The 22,453-nt window shown below is 33.8% G+C and overlaps 1 protein-coding gene across 5 annotated transcripts in view; it reads right to left on the reverse strand.

The window, feature by feature from the left end:
• The window catches only part of LOC136032714 (chitooligosaccharidolytic beta-N-acetylglucosaminidase-like), a 152,310-nt gene that overhangs the window by 77,051 nt on the left and 52,806 nt on the right, over window positions 1-22,453 (reverse strand). For 3 of the 5 annotated variants that reach the window (XM_065713024.1, XM_065713023.1, XM_065713022.1), the window contains exons 7-11: window positions 19,220-19,423; window positions 16,853-16,999; window positions 14,247-14,523; window positions 11,890-12,008; window positions 8,661-8,839 (exon numbers count right to left, since the gene is read on the reverse strand). In XM_065713024.1, coding sequence (XP_065569096.1) covers window positions 8,752-8,839; window positions 11,890-12,008; window positions 14,247-14,523; window positions 16,853-16,999; window positions 19,220-19,423 — 835 coding nt within the window. In that variant the 3' untranslated portion in view covers window positions 8,661-8,751. Of the gene's footprint in view, window positions 1-8,660; window positions 8,840-11,889; window positions 12,009-14,246; window positions 14,524-16,852; window positions 17,000-19,219; window positions 19,424-22,453 lie in introns of those variants that run through there. The other 2 variants (XR_010618766.1, XR_010618765.1) reach the window with 1 other exon arrangement.

Here is a 22,453-nt window from a genome sequence, read left to right on the forward strand (position 1 = left end):
TGAGAAATATGGGATGGGAAAGGAGGCCTAGTTGCCATACAATTTTTCGGTTACACAAAAAGGCAAATATAAATTTTAATTTTTAACGAATTTTTTTATTAGTAAAAAATATACGTAACTTAAGAATTAACTTACGTAACAAACTTTTATATTCTTAGATTTTTATTATGTATATGAGGGGGTTTGTACCCTCGTTAATACCTCGCTCTTTACACTAAATCGTAAGTTTTGTGTCGATTCTTTAAGAATGACCCCTGAATCAGAAAGGCCAGAATAAATAGTTGAAATTACTAAAAATACTATAGCATAAAGAGCGAGGTATTTATCTCTTCCTAAATACCTCGCTCTTTATGCTAAAGTATTTTTAGAACTCCTCATATGCGTAATAATCTCTGTTCGTTTTAAGTTTCAATGGTACTCCTTACTTTCGATTGAAAGAATTTTTCCATGTTTATTTTTTCATTGAGTAATTTCTGTTCGTTTTAAGTTTTAATGTCGCTCCTTACTTTCAGCTAAAAAAATTAGTTTTTTTTTATTTAATTTCTGAACGTTTTTGAATTAATGCATGTTTGGTGTTGGCTCTCCGCACATAAATTATTAAAATGAAATTTGTATATTAATTCTTTTTTTGGCTAAATGGCTTTCTCTTAGTTTTGATCAGACGATTTTGAGAAATAAGGGGTGGAGAAGGAGGCCTAGTTGCCCTCCAATTTTTTTGTTACTTAAAAAGGCAACTAGAACTTTTAATTTTTAACGAACGTTTTTATTAGTAAAAAATATTCGTAACTTAAGAATTAACTTACGTAACAAACTTTCATAACCTTATAATTTTATTATGTATACGAAGGGGTTTGTACCCTCGTTAATACCTCGCTCTTTACACTAAATCGTAAGTTTGTCCCAATTCTTTAAGAATGACCCCTGAATCAGAAAAGCCGTAGAATAAATAGTTGAAATTACTAAAAATACTTTAGCATAAAGAGCAAGGTATTTATCTCCTCCTAAATACCTCGCTCTTTATGCTAAAGTATTTTTAGAACCCCTCATATGCGGAATAATCTCTGTTTGTTTTAAGTTTCAATGCTACTTCTTCCTTTCATTTGAAAAAACGTTTTCATGTTTATTTTTCATTGTTTTCTTATAGTAATGCTAGAGAATCCTGCGCCCTTTTCATTGAATTTTTCTTCCCCCATGAAAGATTCCTCCAAGGAAAGATCCTCCAACATAGCCCCCTCTCCTCAGCCCCACCCCCAAACAAAATAAAATCCCCCTGAAAACGTCTGTACACTTCCCAATAACCATTACTATATGTAAACACTGGTCAAAGTTTGTAACTTGCAGCCCCTCCCCCAGGGATTGTGGGGGAGTAAGTCATCCCCAAAGACATAGTTATTATGATTTTCGACTATGCTGAACAAAATGGCTATCTCAAAATTTTAATCCGTTGACTTTTGGAAAAATATGAGCGTGGGAGGGGGCCTAGATGCCCTCCAATTTTTTTGGTCACTTAAAAAGGGCACTAGAACTTTTCATTTCCGTTAGAATGAGCCCTCTTGCGACATTCTAGGACCACTTGGTCGATACGATGACCCCTGGGGAAAAAAACCAACAAAAAAACAAAAAAACAAATAAACACGCACCCGTGATTTGTCTTCTGGCAAAAAATACAAAATTCCACATTTTTGTAGATAGGAGCTTGAAACTTCTACAGTAGGGTTCCCTGATACGCTGAATCTGATGGTGTCATTTTCGTTAAGATCCTACGACTTTTAGGGGGTGTTTCCTCCGATTTTCCTAAATAAGGCAAATTTTCTCAGGCTCGTAACTTTTGATGGGTAAGACTAAACTTGATGAAACTTATATATTTAAAATCAGCATTAAAATGCGATTCTTTTGATGTAGCTATTGATATCAAACTTCAATTTTTTAGAGTTTTGGTTACTATTGAGCCGGGTCGCTCCTTACTACAGTTCGTTACCACGAACTGTTTGATAGAATAATAGAAATCAAGAACTCGAATAATAGAATGATAGAATTATAGATTCTTTCAATTTTTTTTTTTTAATTCAATTCATTTTGTTTACACTCTATTACCAAAAACATACACAACTCTCCCATGAAAGGCACAACCGTGTCCTGTGTGCGGGAGCGCATGACAAATAGTCATTAATTCTATAATAGAATATAGATTCTGATAATAATGGAATAATAGAAATCAAGAACTCGAATAATAGAATGATGGAATAATAGATTCTGTAATAGAATATAGATTCTGATAGTAATAGAATAATAGAAATCAAGAACTCGAATAATAGAATGATAGAATTATAGATTCTTTCAATTTTTTTTTTTTTTTAATTCAATTCATTTTGTTTACACTCAATTACCAAAAACATACACAATTCTCCCATGAAAGGCACAGTCGTGTCCTGTGTGCGGGAGCACATGACAAATAGTCATTAATTCTATAATAGAATATAGATTCTGATAATAATGGAATAATAGAAATCAAGAACTCGAATGATAGATTCTGTAATAGAATATAGATTCTGATAGTAATAGAATAATAGAAATCAAGAACTCGAATAACAGAATGAAAGAATTATAGATAACTCGAATAATAGAATGATGGAATAATAGATTCTGTAATAGAATATAGATTCTGATAGTAATAGAATAATAGAAATCAAGAACTCGAATAGAATAATATTCTATTCTCGTTCTACTCTAATATTCTATTCTATTCTAAGAACTCGGATAGAATAATAGATTCTATAATAGAATATAGATTCTGATAATCATAGAATAATAGAAATCAAGAACTCGAATAATAGAATGAGTCATTTACTAAGAAAAGGCTGCGCAACTGGACCCTTAAACGTTAATTAAGGATGGTCAGCTGAGTCACATAGGATGAATTTCATAAAGCTCTTAATGGATTGCCTTAAGCTTCCAGATGATCGTGAGAGCATTTTGCACTTTTGGGAGCATTCTTACACAGCTTGGCGATATTACCGTATTTTTGGCAAATATAACATTGCATTGACAGAAACCTAAACTCGGCAATAGTTAGTTGTTCATAACCAACCACTAAACCTTCATAGGAGGCATCTTCGAGATGTGCCTTTTCAGCAAATTTGAGCCAGCGCGTTCTACCTAGCTGCTTAGCTTCAGAGCAGTGTACTACTAGCAGAAAACAAAATCAGCTTTAAGATTTTCAGAGATCCAGCAAACAATTCCAAATTATGATAGACTTTTCCCTTCTGCTTCGAAAGACCGGTCATGAGTGTTGATAGCCTGTGATATCAGCATTTTTATTGGACAAATGAGACACAAAGCATCCTTACAGGACTTAAATTTAATGCCAAGATCACTACTATTGCCAAGATCTTTACTAAGAAAGTCTTTACACAACTGAGAATCGTCCGTATCTTTGGGTTGGTTCTTCAAGACTACCACATAAGTCGATTTTGAAGCCTGGAACAACCTGTTATACAACAGACCTTCTAAACTAACACAATCACACACGTCTTAGAAAGCATAGAAAAACACGAGAGCTCAATTTTATTGCAAAAAGACGCTCAATGCTGAAATGCAGTTTTTACCATTAGCGGATGCCAAGTTTAAAAATAAAGAAGCAGGCCAAAAAAACATGAGAAAATGAGCAAAAAAATGCTGCTATGTGGCTCTAGAAAGGGTCACCTTCCTGATTCCAGTAGCAAAAGACAAACAGCAGTAAACTGCGAAAAAAAGAACAAAAACAGTTGAATAATGAAATCTGTGCCTAACCCAAAATCCCGACCCAAAATACCTAACCCAAAATCTTGTTTCCAAATAGGAAATTAAAAGTAAACTTATGTATCATTGAACAGCAAAAAACCAAGCTTTGCATTGATATGTTTATTATTAATAGCATTCAAAATTATACATTTTGAATTATTTGTTACTTGAACTACCTGCAGCAAAATATCAAACAGTTCGTGGTAATGAACTGTGAGTAAGGAGCCACCCGGCTCAATAGTAACCAAAAATCTAAAAAAGAGAATTTTGATACCATAGATAAATCAAAATAATCGAATCCTTATGCTGATTATAAATATATAAGTTTCTTCAAGTTTAGTCTCACCCGTCAAAAGTTACGAACCTGAGAAAATTTGACATGTTTTCAAAAAAAGGAGGAACCATCCTCCTAAAAGTCATACGATCTTAATGAAAATAACACAATCAGATTCAGCATATCAGAGAACCCTACTGTAGAGGTTTCAAGCTCCGATCAGCAAAAATGTGGAATTTTGTATTTTTTGCCAGATTACGAATGTGTGTTTATAGTTTTTTGGTTTATTTTTCCCAGGGGTGATCATATCGACCCAGCGGTCCCAGAATATCGTGAGAGGGCTCATTTGAATGGAAATTGAAAGTTGAAAGTGCCTTTTATAAGTGACCAAAACAATGGAGGGCAACTAGGCTCCTTCCCACGCTCATTTTTTCCCAAAGTCACTCAATCAGAACTTTGAGAGAGCCATTTTGTTCAGCACAGTCGAAAATCTAATAGCTATGTCTTTGAGGATGACGTAATCCCCCAAGGTTCCCTGGGAAAGGGCTGCAAGTGATGAACTTTGACAAATGTTTACATATAGTATTGGTTATTTGGAAGTATACAGACATTTTCAAGGGATTTTCAGCTGGTGTTGGAGGGAGGGGTCAGGGGGACGAGTTTACGTAGGAAGATCTTTCCATGGAGGAATTTTTTATGGGGAAGAGAATTTTTTCATGGAGGGGGCGCTGAATTTCCCAGCATTATTCAAAAAAGATCATAAATTAAATTAAAAAACAAGCTTTTTCAACTGAAAGTAAGGAGCAACATTAAAACTTAAAGCAAACAGAAGTTATTATATATATGAGGGTGTTCTCCCCGCGTCAATACCTTACTCTTTACGCTAAAGTTTTTTTTAGTGCTTTCAAAAAAGCTATTTATTCTAATTAAACGGCCTTTGTGATTCAGGGGTCATTCTTAAAGAATTGGAAAAAATTTTCTTTAGCGCAAAGAGCGAGGTAATGACGAGAGGACGAGCCCCCTTATATACGAAATAATTTCTGTTCGTTTTAAGTTTTAATGTTGCTCCTCGCTTTCAGTTGAAAAAATTTGTTGTTTTATTTCATTTTCAGAAAGACCAATTAGGCTATCCTATTTTATTTATTCTTTTAGTCAAATATTGAAATATCAATATAATTTTTCGACTCATTTGAAAAACACTGCTTTTATTACTTAATTTTGACATACTCTCTTTTTCATATTCGTTCAATAGCAAGGGGGTGCATGATTCAACTGGTTGTTGAAATGCATGATTGTATTTGGGCTGTATAATCACTTTTCGTAAACAGTAAAAGTTTTCGCTTGTTTATCTTCATGATTATGGTGTGGCAATAAAGGGGAAAGAATTCGCAGTGAGAAAGACGTTAGTAATTGCGTAACAACCAAAATAAAAATCATAAGAAAATGTTGTTTTTAAAATTTACCAGATCTAACTTGGAACCAGAATCAAAAAGCATTTTTATTTTAACGTCCTTGGTAGTACAAGTTTCTTGAATAGGGATGGATTTTATTGTCAAAATCTAAATAAAACTCTGGTATTAAAAAAAATTCGATCCTTGAAAAATGGAGGTTTACTTATAAGAAAAAGCCTTTTTATTTTTTTTTATGGAAATCCTAAGAAAAAAGTTGAAAGTCTTAAAATAGGAAGGGTTTCGCGTGTCAAGATTCGAGAAATATCTTGAAGAATTACGGCATTACTAAATATGGATCGATTATTCATAGAAATAAAAAATATTGAAGCGTTTAGTGGTATTAAAATGTCAAATTTGTTAAGATTCTTGAATTTAGAAAATTTTTGGTGTCAAAATCAAGATGAGAGCTCTGAATTTTTTAAAAAAAGGAGAGATTCTGGGATTGCGTTATAAAAATTTGAAGATTAAAACTGATAGAAGGGAGAACATGAGAAATTTTTGGAGATTCTTGAATTTGGATTGCTTTTTGTTGAGAATCTAAATAATCATTGTGAAATTGTGAAAAATTCTTAAGGGATATTAATGGTGAAGTTTGTAATTATGTTCTAAGACTATGCCGGATAAGCTTGACAAGAAGCAAAAAACTGTTTTTTTTAAGTTTTTATTTTTCTATGTCTGCACGGAAGACGGTTGAGCGGATGTGTCGATGGTTTTGCACTGTTTTACTATTTTCACTGACAGGAAATGCGTTCGTTTTTTCTTCTTTAAGGATGTCTCTTTCTCGTCTGGTGACGAAGCATGTTAAGATTTTCGAATTAGCAACGGTATAATTGTCAAAAATTGAAATAAGAACTCTTAAATACTGGGCATAGCTCTTGAAATATAAAAGGTTCAGTTGTAAAAATCTCAAAATTCAATGGTTTAGAAGGAAAATAATAAAAAAAAAATTTCGAGATTCTTGGATTGGATAGGGATAGGATTTTGTTGTCAAGAGACAAAACGAGGATTATTAAATTATGAAAAATGTATAATTACTAAGATATGAACGGTGAAATATGTTAAGTTTTAATTAATTTGAAGGATTTTGTTTTGGCAAAATGCGAAAATCAATGAACGAAATAAGCAATTAAAAAAAATTTGATACTTAACATATGAAGCGATTAGATCTAAAAATCTGAAACTCACAGCCTTGTGAATAAAAAGTGAAATTGTTGAAATATTTTAGTTGCGAAAGGTTCTGTTTTGAAATAAGGACTCTGAAATTTTAAAAATGAGTGCGTGGTTCTTGAATTATCAACTATGATATTTTAACTTCCCCGTTGTTTAGTTTCCTGTATTATTTCAAGAGTCTGCAATTCCACCTGCTTAATAGGTTTCGGTGACTCAAATTCTGATTTTATGGCTTTAACTAAATTAAGATTTGTGTGGGGTGATAATTGTTGAGCTTATGCGGTTTTCGTACATGTGTAGTGACTTTGTCCTTGTCCAGTCTCCTCTATCGTTTTGAGAAACTTGAATTTTGTCGCAATGACTTAAGAGGAACCAATTTGCCATAGTTAAGTCTAAAAGTTTTTTGTTGTGTTACTGTCAGTTAGTTTAAGATCTGGAAATGAGAAGTAAAGATAAATTAAAGAACACGGTATGGGATTTTACAATCCTTACCGTTGGTACTGATCTCCATTTCATGGCCCTTCAGTCAGGAAGTACAATTGGGGGGCCAGCCTTCCTATGCTTTTGCACACCCTTCCTGTTTACCTTTTCCAGATTTGCACAAGTGACCACTTAGGGCTAGATTGACCCCGGTTGAGCTTACAGAGTAACACCACTAACCCCTCTTCAAACCAAAAACCAGCAACACCAGAACTCGAGCCCCTGTCCTCCCGGAATAAGGGTCTCAGGTTTAGCGTGCAACCACTCGGCTAGGACAGCTAGGAGGTATGTATAACCACCCTTTTTAAGAGGTTGAGGCGAGTCGCTTCGTTTATTGTCTGAATAAAATAAGATTCATTGTTTAATGTGACTGTCTGAATAAAAACGTTTGCCATTAAGCGAGAGCATACAAAAAAAAATATAAATGAAAAAAAGAAAAAGCCACTGGAAAACACAGAGAAAAAAGGCAAAATCACATATTCTGGGAAGGACATCCACCAAGCAGTCGTCAGCGCTAAAAAAGGCAAACACTAAAAAAGGCAAACAGACAAAAATACAAAAAAAACTAACCTGTTGAAGTGAATGTTAACAAAGCAAAAGAATGTTAACTTCTCAATCCCATTTAAGTGAATTAAAATGAATGCTGATTTTGCTAAAACGTTGAAATATAGTGAAGTACATATGAAATTGTTCACGCAATGTCTGAGGATCCCAGTCCTAATATCATTAACCTATAACATCCAATGTTTATGAAAGTAAAGCTTTAAAATCAAAACTAGTGAAAACGACGTCTTTGAGCTATAAACAGAAATTTGTCAGTAGATATTATAAATCATTACTGGGTTGGTAATGAACATACGGTGTTAACAATATCAATTCACAAACAGTTGGCACACGTCTTGTGTTACTACAAATCTGAAATAGCTTTGGTGTTTAGGCTTTTATAAACACAATTTTACTTAGTACCATTTAGTCTTACTTAGTTTAAGCTTTAATAAACCTCCTTTTATATTTTATAAAGCTCAACCTCCTTTAATAAACCTCACTCCCTGTAAACTCTTTCCCTTCCTAGTGTATCTTGACAGTTTCTATGTATTAACAATCTTCTTCCTTTTTTTTCTTTTTTTTTGACAGATAACTCCCAAAGTACAAAAGCCTTTCTAGGAGAAACAGAAACGAAACAGACTGTTTCTTTACTTGATTTAATGCCATGAACTTGGATAAGGTCATGTTGAAACGCCAAATGACTGATGTGACTTAACAAAGAGCATGGATGCACTACCTTCCTTTCCCTCCCTGTGGAAATATTTTATAATTTTAAAAGTGAATACAATTTTAATAAGAAAAGTGAAAACAAATAGCATCCAGAAATCCTTTTTAATAGGGATATCTGGATAATATTGAAGAAAAGAAAACCTATAGTTTAAGCCAAAAATAATACTGTATACCCTAATTTTGGGATATCATTTATAGGATGAACTAGAACAAAGATAAATACGAGTAAGTTAAATGTTGCATCTGATTTATTCTAAATAATTATTGCCTGTTTCCCATAGGCGGAACGAAAAATGAAACAAGAACTAAAGAAGAATAACATTATTCATAGTAGCATACTCCTTCATTCTGGTGACACCAATGAGGTTGGACAGGATCTGCACCAATTCCCCGCAAACACAAAACCTCCCTAAAAATATAACAGAGATGCGGTTGAACTGTAACACAAATTGGGGGAGGGGAGGTAGTCTAAATAAATAATTGAATAACTTATTATAGCCTCTTGTGTTATGATTTTAACGGTAAGATTTAGTTTATTTTTGCCACTCACTCAGACAATTTTTCTACCTCTCGGGATGGCTGTTAATACTGATTTTTTTTTTTTTTTTTTTTTTTTTGTAAATATCTCTCTCTCTCTCTCTCAATGACTTAAATTTAACTGCAATGTATTATCCTTAAAATGTATTGTGAAAAAGGAATATATTATCCTTCAAGTTTTTAAGTTCCAATTATTAGGGGAGATACAGCCAGGTTTGTAGCACTGCCATCTAGTAGTGACAGTAAGGTACAGCCATCTAGCCTTCAGTTGTGCCGAAAAAAAACAAAAAGATTGGTCGCAAAATTTTCAAGAAAATTCAAGTTGATGTTTTAAGAGGCTGCTTTGGAAAAATTTGATGTGAAGTATATTTTATGATATCTCTGGTTATGAAAATACTATGTTTTAGAGGTTTAGGACCATATACTTTCTTTAAACCTGACGGTAAAACCATCCTCTGCCATCTAGCGAGCTTGCTAACAGTTTTTTGATATTGCGTCTGTTGCAGATAAGACGGACCACATGGTTTGTTGGTAAGACGGACCCTGGGACGGACCAGGATCCGTCTTGGCTGCACAATTCCCGTAGCTAAACTGACTAGTCTTAAAGCAACAGACAACTTGACTCAAAGTTGACTCGAGGAGCTAGCTGACATATCAAGAATGTACTCTGAGTCGATATTGAGAGTAAGAAAATTCTCGTTACGACAATTGCAGTTTCCGGGCTGTTTCCGATAATTCAATTTTTTATTTAGTAGAAAAAAGCAAAAGGTTTGTGTGCCGCGACTACAAAGAGTATGTGCTGTAAGCTAGCATATGAATTTGCATTTACCAAAGCCAAAATGGTGCCTGAGAGCTGGACCAAAGAAAGGGCTGCTGGAAGAGAATGGGCTCGTTCCTTTAGGGTCGGACATAACCTTGCTTGTCGCTCAGCCGAGGCAACGAGTTTGAAATGCGCTACCAGCGTCAATAGTAAAAATACGGAAGACTTTTTGACAATCTGCAAAAAGTCATTGAGAAAAATCACTATCAGCCACATAGAATATACAACCTCAACGAGTCGGGAGTAACAACAGCTTGTGGCACTAAGAGGGCAGAAACAGGTTGGCCAGATCACATCTGGTGAAAGAGGAATTCAGGTTACGGTGGTAGGCTGTGCGATTGCAATAGGTCAAGCTATACCACCCTTTCTTGTCATTTCCCGAGTGAGGTGACTAGATAGTTTCTTGAACGGTTCCCCTCCTGGTAGTGATGGTCGTACCCAGCAATCAGGATGGATAATGTCGGAAATATTTCCAGACCTTCTCCAACGTTTTGCCAAGCCTGCCAACTGCGGATCTGAAGAGAGAACCCTGCTTAACCTTGACAACCACGAATCACACATTTCACTGGAGGCTGTCAATTTTTGCATAGAAGAAAATCGACGTCCTGACGTTGCCACCCCAAGCTTACGAGGCCACGGACATGGCCTCGATGGCTATTACGTCAGAAGTCGTCAGACCAATCCCAAAAGCTGGACCAAGCTCAGAGAAACCTAGAGGACGCAAAAATCCCTGTTTAAATTTCTCACTGATACACCAGAAAAAGAGCGCCTTGAAGCAGAATGTCAAATAAAAGAAGCCGAGAAGTCAAAGAAGAAAAGTTGAGCTGGACGGAAGGGAACAGCAAAAGAAACATCAAGGCTGACATTGATGAGGAGAAAGACTTCGTGCTTAGCAATACAAGCAGCGACGAGAGCCTTCACATCGGAGATACTGAGGAGGATGGCGAGGCTTTTTTAAGACCGGAAGAAACTGAAGAAGGCAATTTTTTTCTTGTCAAAGTAGTTGGTAAGAGGATAGCGTCATATTTTGTTTCAAAGGTCTTGGTGAAAGCCAAGATTGAAGATGAGATTGAAGGGCTCTTTTGGATGAGGATTTTTCCCTCTTATAAATTTCAAGAGACGACTGAAAAGGGAAGGCTCAGTCTTGAGGACGCTCTGATGGACGCTCTATCCCTTCTTGGACGCTTCCCTTCTTGAGTCTTGATGGACGCTCTATCCCTTCTGGAGTAACGGCAAGGCAGGCGTCACTCCACACGTTTGGAGATTATTTTTCTGGTTTCAGTGTGTTATAAAGAGCCATTGCGAATATTTTACTTGATTAATACATTATTACTTGATTGATAAATATTTACTTAATATGTTTATACGAAATATATAGTTTATACGAACATTCAGAATCAAACATTATCCCCTATTCTAAAAATAAATATTGTGTGTGAAAAAGGCAAATTACATAATTTACAATCTTTGCCTGGGGGGAGGGTATGACATCACTGGAGGCATAGTTACTAGACCTTTTGACTATTTTGGACAAAAAACTGTTTTAAAATTCCGATCAGTATTGAGGGGCTGGTTTATCTAGAAAAGATAACGAGTGGAAGGGGGGGGGGGGCTCTGAACACTCTCTCTTTAACATCCCGTTCATCGTATTCTGAAAGTTTTATTTTAATGCCCTCAGCCGTTCCATAGATAGTGCTGATACGTCCTTTTGACAACCATCATGCACATAGTGTGTTTAAATTGGATTCAAGAATCCCTTTCAAATTTTCTTAAATATTAATTTTTTTAAAAACGAGTTTTTTTAACTTACAGTAAGGAGCGCGATTAAAACTTAAAACGAACAGAAATTACTCCGTATATTAAAGGGGCTGTTCCCTCCTCAACGCCCCGCTTTTTATACTAAAGTTTGACTCTTTCTCTCAACTCTACTTTTCAAAACAGTAAAAATTTAGCGTAAAGAGCGGGGTGTTGAGGAGGGAACAGCCCCTTTAATATTCGGAGAAACTAAAACTATTAGAAAAAACTAAAGTTCGACAATAAAACTAAGTTTTGCAGACCATATTTACCTGAAAGTCTTTATTTAAATCTTTAAGAACACGTACCTCATATGAACTAATCTTTTTTCAGCAGTCCTCCATTTGCCTGGGGGGTTGCTCCACAGCCTTTCAGCAATTGCAGATCCTCGTGGCCACAGCTTACCATCTAAGGTACCACCGTCTGTCTAAATATGGAAACGTAGCTTGAATAAATGAGAACATCAAAAAGAAAGACAAGATGCAAGTTACGATGTAATGCGTAATAGTAATAGAAATCTGTATCAGAAAGCATTTATAAAAACCGTATCCAGAAAACCTATAAATAAACTAGCTGTAAGTAAATTACATTCTATTTGTCATCATCCCCTTTAATTAATAGTTGCCTACAGCTACTTAAAACGAGGAGATCTAAATCCCACTATCCTGCGAATCCGTCTTTCTTCCCCATCTATAAAAATTAAACCTTTTAATTAGAAATCTGCCGAAAACGGAGGAAAAAATTAGTCCAGGTCTTGATCCCTCTTCCTTATTTTATGTGTTTTAGGATGTGCTACAGTAGCTACCAGCAGCCACCGCGCAGGTTTAAAAGCCTGGTTTAGACATGATAGGGCCCGTGTTTGAGCCAGGGTCAATTAATGAACCATTCTCTGAACGACTTTCTCTGTAATTCCGTTTTATTTGCTGTTAATAGTCTATCTATATAAATGAATCCAAATACATTTTTTTTGTATTTTGGCTTGGAAACGCCAACATTAACTGACTTTTTTTTTATTTGGCGTAATGTTCCCTATTTTTGGGTATGTTAGTTTTGGACACTGGTGCATCTAGGCGAGCTAAGTGTTCAATGACTCCTCCTTCTCTAGGCTCTCTTAATCTGAAGAAAAATGTTCCAAATTTTACAGAAAATTCAATATTTCGAGAAATATAAGTCCTCATTTTGGTGTTTTGCAAAATAATTGCTGAAAAAACTGCTAATTTGATCAACAGATATGCCTTAAATCCATTAACCTCCCCTCCCCAACTTCGTTTTGATATTTGGGTCTTACCTCCATTCAACAAATTACAAGCAATGGGCTATTAAGATAGGTTGTTAAAGGCAGTATACCAAGAAAGCTTGAGTGATTGGAGAAAATGTACTTGGGCAAACTAGGGAAGATATAATTAGGAAGTTGTCGAGAAACTAGGCAGTAGAATAATGGGAAAAAATGAGGGCAAAAAGGAGGGTGCTATCCAGACAGATAAGGATTATTTTAGAGAACCAGGAAAACCAGAAATGGTACTGTGATATAACAAAGTAATCTCTTTCCGTCTCTTTTTCTGCATGACTAAAGACGCGTGGGGGGAGGAATTCTACTTTCAGTAAAGGCACTAGAAAGGCATAAGAAGGAACTAAAGTGGGTAATATCAGTAAGGAAAATTTTTTTACCACTTTGTGACAATGAAGCACATCTGGGAAGGGTGAACTCGAATATAGGCCCTCACTTTTGCACAACGTATGGAAACGGGGATGATTACTTAATTCCTTTTTGTTTTGTTTGCTTAAGGAATTAAAAGGTCCAAAGGAGGAGGTTTTTTGGGGGTGGTGTACGAGGAAGGAATGGGTGGATATTATATTAGTGACAGAAGTTGTATGGGGATTCAGAAGTTAGAAAAGTTAATGAATACAGGTGTGATAAGAGGGTGCATTTTCTGTAATATATTTATGATTTATTTTTTAATTTGAAATTCGAAAGGGGGCTGGGCACTCTATCCTTCCTTAATGGTTAACTTAATTTCTAAATTTTATAACAACTGTAAGCATAAAGTTTCTGTTATTTACAACATCACAAAAATTATTGGTCCCAACTTACTACAATCCAAGGCCTGTTCTTGTCGTCACAAATGTTACCAAACAGAATCACTAACTAACAAAGACCTCTTACCCACAACTCTGGAAAACATATTATTTGATCTTAATAATATCCTCAAATGTAAACAGAAATTTCAACAATATATAAGATTGCGACACAAAACAATAAAACTCAAAAGTTGAATTCAGTTATTTCTTAAATGAACAAATTTACTCTTAAAATTTTTAATTTTGTAAAATCCATCAATGTTTTCCTTTAACAACTTTTCGAATTGTAATAAATTTTCCCTAGCAAGCCTTAGGAAAAAAAATTTTTTATTGGTTCTAAGAAACAAAATTCTTAGTAGAACCATTTTTTTCTACCAAGGTCATTTTCATTATAATTGAATTCCCAATTTCTCCTAATTTTGTAAGATACAAATAGTCGTGTAAGTTTCCACTTAACCAATTAAAAATTGACCAAAAATTAAAAATTGTTCGAAGAGAGAAGTGGAAACACTGCTTTTGATATTATTTTTATTTTTGGTTATTTTGTTGTTGAAAGAATTATATAAGCATACCCCTAATTACGTACTTGCTCTGTCCACATTGCTGCCTCTCCACCCCAAATCCTCTGTGGGTCAGGATTTAAAATCCCTTGATTAGCTAAAATCTCAAGAGGGTCATTATCGTATAACAGCTGCCAGCCTTTATAGGGTGAACACCAATTATTGCCATCACCAACCCAAGATCCATAACCACAGTCTAAATACCAGTTGTCCGAATTAGAAAATATGAGATCGTAGCCTTTGTTGTAGAGTGAAGCGATGCTTGGTTCTGAGCTTTCGGTCCATATTTGCACAATATACCGTCTTAAAAAACAGAAAAAGAAAATCAGTGAAATTTTAAGTGAAAAACAGAAAACTTAGTTATTCTGCTGATGAATCCCTAAACTGTACTTCAAATTTTATGAGCTAATATGGAGAAAACATGCAATAGTAGAGGGGGAACCTTTGGGAGTCTTCCCAGTCGGAAACATACAAATCCTTACGATGTTGCCCAGATTTTCCTTTATGAGAAAGAGTTGTCAAGATATGGAAAGAAAAATTCCCAAAGGGTGAAAAAGAAAAAATCTATAGAAAAACTAAAGAAAGAATGCATAAGTAAAGGAAAAAACCGAAAAAAGGAAAAAACTCCTTAAGTAATACCAGTACAAGCTTACATTTTAATGATGGTAAGCGATTTTATAATGCAGAACCAGGAAAAAAAATGGCGAAAATAACGTTTTAAAGAAAAAAAAGCCATAAAAATTGTTTAGACTAATAAGCACAAATTCCTAACATTATAAATTAATAGCCTATTTACAAACCAAAATAATCTATTAGAAAGAAAACATGATAATATATTATTGATCAGGGCGGATAAAATAGATTCTATCAACTTCTATGTGTTTTGAAGCTTTAGATCGGCATTTTTTTTTATTGTATTGTATTTTTTTTTTTTTTTTTTATTTACCTGCTTTTAATCTCGTCCTCTCCCTTCGAAATTAAGGCCTCCATGCATAACTGGAAATGTTTCAATGTATGGTCTAATTGTATCAATTGTAAAAATAATTTCTAAGACCACATCGCCTTTTCATTTGCAAATAAAACAAATGAAAACGGGTATAGCATTTGATTTAAGACGATGGAAAAGAGATTTTGAATAATGATAAAGGTCTGAATAGCAAGCGAAAAGGTTCATACAGTTTATGATACATAATAAAGTTTTTTTTTGCCTGAATTTCATTATATTTGCTTTTACCTAGGACATGCGTAAGATTTTCTAAATAAACAGACTATTTCATTTTGACAGATTCTAATAACAAACAAGCAATGAACCGCGTTTTTCCTAATTTTGTTTGATTTTCCTGATTTGTTTTCCCTGATCTTGTTGGATTTGTAGCTATTTGAATTACTGAAAATTTATCATATTGGACATCATTAAGATGTCAGTTCTTTTGTTTTTCCTTTGTGTTTTTTTTTTTTTTCCTTTTCTTTAGTTCAGTTTAATTTGGTTTAGCTTTTTTTCTGTTGTTAAAGGCTTCCAGACGTTAAGCCAAAACATTCAAGCCTTTAACATTATTGAAAGTTTTTTGTTCTTTTTTGCTTTTTGGGTGTTTTTTTTTGTACTCTCTTATTTAAAACATTATGCCCGTTTTCCTATATCTCCATTTCTTTTATTTGTTAGCATAATAACAAAAGGCCACTGATATTCACCTAGATCATCTTAAATTGTCTTTTCTTTTCTTTTTTCTTAAAAAATACGGTCTGGCTCCTGGGCCGCACAAAGATTTCGACCGGGCCAATGTAGCTTTTGAGGTTTAGTGGATGTTAATAAACTTCATTTGCCGACTAAAGTTGAAGACTCAACTGCATATTTAAAAAAAGTAAATGACATCTTCATTTACCGACTAAAGTTGAGCACTCAATAGGTGTTACATTTTAAAGCAAAGTAATTTAGGTTTAGCTTTTCTAATTCTGCATTTTTAAACGAAGTAAATGATGTATACTTAAAGCCATATACCAAAAACATAGTACTTTGCTAGTTGTTCAGTTTACTTCAATGGATTATTGACAGAAGGTGTTATCAGAGATTATTGATGTTTACGCAGATTTCTTACTTCAGTATTTATGCAAATCTCCAAAGCCATCCGATCAGATTATTTGGCTTCCTAAAGGTTGACGATACCCAATGACATTGAGAGGGTGGAGCGTTGTGCAATCTAAGCGCGGGCGGAGCGTTATCTAATCCAATTGAACAACATTTCGAGGGTAGGATAGTTTTGCTAGATAGCCAATGTAATTGAGGAATATGTCTGCCCATATATTCTGCAGGGAGTGAGATATACGGTGAAACCTAATAGGTAATCTGTGGTGCTAACATACTAGCCGGTTTTAAATTTTTATGTTCCCTCTTTGAATTAATTCAATGAATGGATTGGAATGTCTTCCTCGAAACTATTGAATGGGTTTCGAGCATATAGGAATGTCAAACTATAAGGCGACATTATCCTACTTTCGGAGAATTTCTGTTTATTTGATTTCAAAAGCAATTGGTACATATTTTGAATATAAATTCAGTATCACGGATGTAACCTCAAAGGTTGAAATGTTGGTCAAGTAAGAGGCTTAAAAAAAAGTACAAGTTAATTGAACTTACTCAGGTGTTATAACATTTTCAACAAAGTTTTCTTCAGTCAATGATGAAGTCCAAACAATAACTGGGATATTGCCGTAGACTGTGTCAACCTTTTCCAGCGTCCGATTTTGATAATATCCCCATAGATAATAAAAGTCAACCTCTTCCCTGTAATAAATTTTTTTAGTCAGGGATTAACTATAATATATTCATAAAGTGAGCTAAACCGGGATAAGGTGTTTTGAGCTGTGGTAAAGTTGTAGGAAATAATATAGAAAAAAATGAAAATATATTTGACAATTTTAAATTAAGGAAGATTTGTTTTTCGGAGACAATTTAGAGACAATACTGAAATGATTAAAAAAAATTAGGGCCCTTGTGCTTATAGTGTGGTAAATGAGCTTTTGAAATTATGGTGGTGGCTGAAGATAATACAAATGATTTTTTGAAAAAGGTGAAGCACCTAAGGGGCATTAGCGTGGTTTCTGCAGAGACCAAATCACTTAGCATGATGATATTTATCAGACTAAGAGATGCTGTAGACAAAGCTTTGAGAGAATAACGGCGTAGTTTAGGGAGAAGATGCATCGACCAAATTTACACTCTTAGTTGAATAATTAAGAAGTGTCTCAATAACGAGATTCCTTTAGTCCTCGATTATATATATATATATATATATATATATATATATATATATATATATATATATATATATATATACATATATATATATATATAGCCCTTATGTTGGGTGTTGCCTCTGAATTATTTGTCTATATTATTTTTTCTATTGTTCGGTAAATGACGACTTATACTTATTGACGACATGACTGCCTGTCCATGGATTATTCTTTATGGTTGATTGTGTGTGGCTATACTGTTTGACCTATGTGATTGTATGGATGAGTAGGGTTAAGGCCTCATTCAAGTGCTGTTCTATATTAATCACTAATTTAGGAAAACAGTCTTCCTTTTCTCCTTCTGTCTCTCTTTTTTTTTTTTTTTTTTTTTTTTTTTTTTTTTTTTTTTTTCTTTTTTTTTTTGTGCTGTAGCATTGGTGATTTCTCTTTTCATGATATATATATATATATATATATATATATATATATATATATATATATATATATATATATAAATATTTATATATATATATATATATATATATATATATATATATATATATATATATATCTATATATATATATATATATTTATATATATATATATATATATATATATATATATATATATACATTACGAACTGGCATTTGATTTCGCCGATAGAAGAGCTTTAGTAAAGGTCCTATCCTTATACAGTATACCAAATAAGTCGGTTAAAGTGATGAGTTCTATGTGTGAAAATAATATATTTAGTAGGTAGGAATTGAAGTTCTTAGCTTGTTTAGTGTTGAATCAGGAATTAAGCAGCGTTGTGACCAATCCTGTTTATATGAATTATTTTGATTGACTTAGTCCAAAGAAACGATGCAAAGGCTGTGGGAGAGTATGGAAACAAATGGCAGGATAAAACTCTCCTAGCTTGAGATTTTGCAAATGATTTGAGTGTCTTAGATAAAAATGTTGACAAAATTAAAGAATTTTGAAGTTGTTTTGAGGGTTCAGGGTGCAAGAATAGGTTGAAGACTAAGTCACTTAGACCAGGAATAAATGAATATTAAGACATGATGTTGCATTACGAGAAGATTGAACTTGTGGATGGTTTCAATTAACTTGGTTGTATTTTTAGTAAAAAACGGTGGGTACAGTGATGCTGTTAAAAGTAGAGTAACTAAGGCCCAGGGCTATTTTTTACGGTTGAAGAAAAATTCAGAAGAATAGAAGATAATTCTGTGAATCAAAGCTAGAATATTGGAAGCTATGGTAGTGACAGGGGTCTACAATTCTAAAATGTGGACACTTTGGAAGGCAGAGGAAGGTTTATTGAATGTTTTCCAGAGGAAAACATTCAAGAGTCTACGGTTAGTTTTAGGTACCCACTTGACTGGCCATAGGTCAAACAACAAGCTGAACAAAAATGTGGTTCTATCCCACTATCTAGGGCTATAACGAAAGACGGATTCAGATGACTAGGACATTTTTTACAGATGCATGATCCAACAATTGTTCTTTTTGGCCTTGCATATGGGGCCAAACTAAAAGTAAGTTGTACCCTGATTTGGGAAAAAGCATTTACATAACGAACGGTTTGACAGCGATGGATTTACAGGACATTGATACTCCTGGAGGGTGGATAAAGAGTGAAGCTTTGAACAAACCATAGTGTGGGAGTAGCTTACGCAGCTGTGCTGGCCTCAGTGAGTTGTTGGTAGTAGTAGTACAAGGTGAGCACTATTAAAATCTGTGCAAACTATTAACGAAATAACTCACCTTCCTCTCCCTTGGTCTTCTAACCAATCCACAATTTCTTCAGTTATGTTCCAACACCCAAACTTTACTTCGTCAGCCCCAAGATGGAAGACATCTGGTGAAAATGCCTCCTTAAGATCACTAAAAAGAAGCTCCAGTACTCCATACGTGTTTTCATTTACTGGATTTTGTATGCCACAAGGAGGTCCAATGCATACATTTGTTCTAAAAGTTAATTTGAAAAAAAAATTATTTACTGAGAGTAAGGAGCAACATGAAAACTTAAAACGAACAAAAATTATTGTATATATGAGAGGGGCTGCCCCCTCCTCAATACCCTCTCTCCTCGCTAAGGTTTTTTAACAACTTTTATAAAAGATTCTGACTTTAATTACATGGCGCTTGTGTTTCAGGAATTGTCCTTAAATTATAGTTAGAAATAGTTATTGTAAATTTCTACTATACTGAACAAAACGGCTATCTAAAAATTTAAATTAGACACCTTTGGGGGGGGGGGAAGGATGTGTGAGGGGGGCTAGTTATAATCCATTTTTTTGGGCCACTTAAACTAGGAACTAGAACTTTTAAATTCCATTCGAACGAGCCTACTCGCGATATTCTAGGATGATTGACTCGATGCGATCACCCCTGGGAAAAAAAGAAAAAAAAAGTAAACACGAATTTTTCTTCTAGCCAAAAATACAAGAATTCCACATTTTGCAGATAAGAAGCTGGAACCTTAACATGGGGTTTTCTAATTCGCTGTATATGATGGCGTAATTTTCATTAAGATTCTTTGACTTTCCCGGGGTATTTCCTCCTTTTTTTGAAAATATGGCAAATTTTCTCAGGCTATCAGCCTTTAATGGGTAACACTGAACTTGAAGAAGATTATGTATTGAGAGTCAGCATAATAAGCTGATTCTTTTGATATATCTGTTGACATCAAAATTCCGTTTTTAGAGTTTCAGTTACTATTGTGCTGCGTCACCCCTTACTTACAGTTTGTTACTACAAATTGTTTAATATAAGAAAAACTGCAAAAGTAGATAATTTTTCTATTCGTACAAGTTTAATTAATGCAAATATCCTACTAGATAGAGCTTGTGAACGGGTAATCCACCCACTTTTTACTATTTTTCCGAGTTGGACAATCATCTTCAGTATCGGTTAGAAAAAGGGTTTTTTCCCACTTTTAGCTCCTTCCCTTCCGAGAAATAGTTAGTTCTTACTCTGTTCCATTTAATTATTTTGGCTAATTATCTAAAAGTCAAATAGGCAAGCCTACAAAATTAATTACAACTGTAAAACTAAATTAATTAAAATCAAATAAAAATTAAAGCTTAAATTTAAAAAATTAAATAAAATCAAATTAAAAGAAAAATCCGACAAATCAAATTTAGAAAATCAAAAATTAAATTAAGCCAAATTAAAGAAAAAAGTAGAATATTTAATTAATGGTTAATTTAAAGGTAGAATTAAGAATTATAGAGACATTTAAAATTTAATTAAAAAAAAACACAAACTAGGAAAGAAATAGGGAGAAAATTTTTATGGTCTCCCCCTTTTTAGACTTATAAGTTCAAACCTGTAGGCTACATGAAAAGAAAAATATATAATTTTTTAATATCTAGTAACTTTTCGGCGTTTCACGTTCCCTGAGCTCATGGTTTTAAGCTTATACTCTCCTGAGGTATAAAGCAAGTACTATTCGTAAGTTGCCTAAGATTGGTGAAAAAAAAACTCAGTATTACTTCTACAAATGTTTCACGAATATACAAAATCACTTTTATAAAATTTAGCGTAACTTTAACCATAAATATATAAACTAAAAGAATAAAGGCTAACCCCTTAGTCAGCCTGCACAATTTATGGAAATCGCACTTCAATATACTTGAATTGTGATTCAATTCATAACCACACAATTTACGAAAAGTCAAAATTTTGAGAGTAAGCTTAGAAGCTAAAATAAAGAAAAGACGTCTAAGCTTTTCAGGGACCCAGAAAATTATTAAAATACTTCTTTTGAGGACCGAGTTCCAGATTGACTTTTCAGAAGAGAATGAGAGGGGGGCTAAAGCCTTTTTGTGAAGGGTTCCGTATTCAGCTTTTGTAAATGTATTTACAAGCCATTAAGTAACTAACAACTGCATAATTTATGCGATTTTCTGAACTGAGGAGATTGAAACCTGAAAATCAGCTGAATACAGCTTTGGATAGGCCTGGTGATTATAATTTTACAAGGGGAACCAGAAAGACACGAAAGTCTTTATTCCTTTTTCGAATAATTTAACCCTGTTTGGGTTAAATATTTAATTAAGTTTTGTATTTAAATATTTAAATATTAAATATTTTAAATATTATTAAAATATTTTAATTATTTTAAATATTTAAATATTAAGTATTTAAATATTTAATAAATATTTAATTAAGTTTTGATCCTAGTTGATGTCTTGCCCTTGGCTGAGGTCAAAAAAATTAAAATCCTCCCCTAGTGATTTTTTCCGCAAGGCTTTCAGGGGTTGGTTAGGTAAGCTGCGCTTTTTTTATGATTTCATCATCTAGTCATCTTAGAATAATGAAAGAAGGGTTTAAGCTGTCAAAACAGATTAAAAACAAGAACAATATATCCCACCCCAAACTCTCATGCGTAATATACCTCGATGCCGATTCCCGAAAAATAGTTAGTAAAACTAGGATTTCGCATTTCATAAACTAAATGAATACCGTAATTTATTTAGAAACTGATTACTACAATATATTCTCTTCCGATTTTTTTAATTGTTACTTGAAAAAAAAAATCAAAGCAATAATCCGATTTTTTCGACTCATTTTGAAATCTGGAAGTCTCACATGATTATTTTCATCACCAATAGCTGGGTAACTGTGCAGCTGTGTCTGAGGTTAATATAAACTTTATAAATTTATCAAATTTATAAATTGATAATTTTATAAATTTATATGTAGGTTATGATTATGACAACAATTGATAAAATATATTTTTCCTATGAAAAACGTCTGTGTAAATCAGAAAATTTGGAACTCTTCCGACAACCTGCACACAGGTAGCGTGTTACCTACCCCTTAAAATTTCTTGAATATTTCCCCTGCGTACAATTAGACATAGATGTGAGGTTATGACATAGTTATGAGGTTATGACATGAGGTCAGCCATAGAGGTTATGATAATGTTTTCTTTTTTAAGGTGAACCTGGTGTGTTAGTGAGCCATTTCAAAACTCTTGGGATTAGCATC

The sequence above is a fragment of the Artemia franciscana genome, chromosome 11 (assembly GCF_032884065.1).
Source record: "Artemia franciscana chromosome 11, ASM3288406v1, whole genome shotgun sequence".
Lineage (NCBI taxonomy): Eukaryota > Metazoa > Arthropoda > Branchiopoda > Anostraca > Artemiidae > Artemia > Artemia franciscana.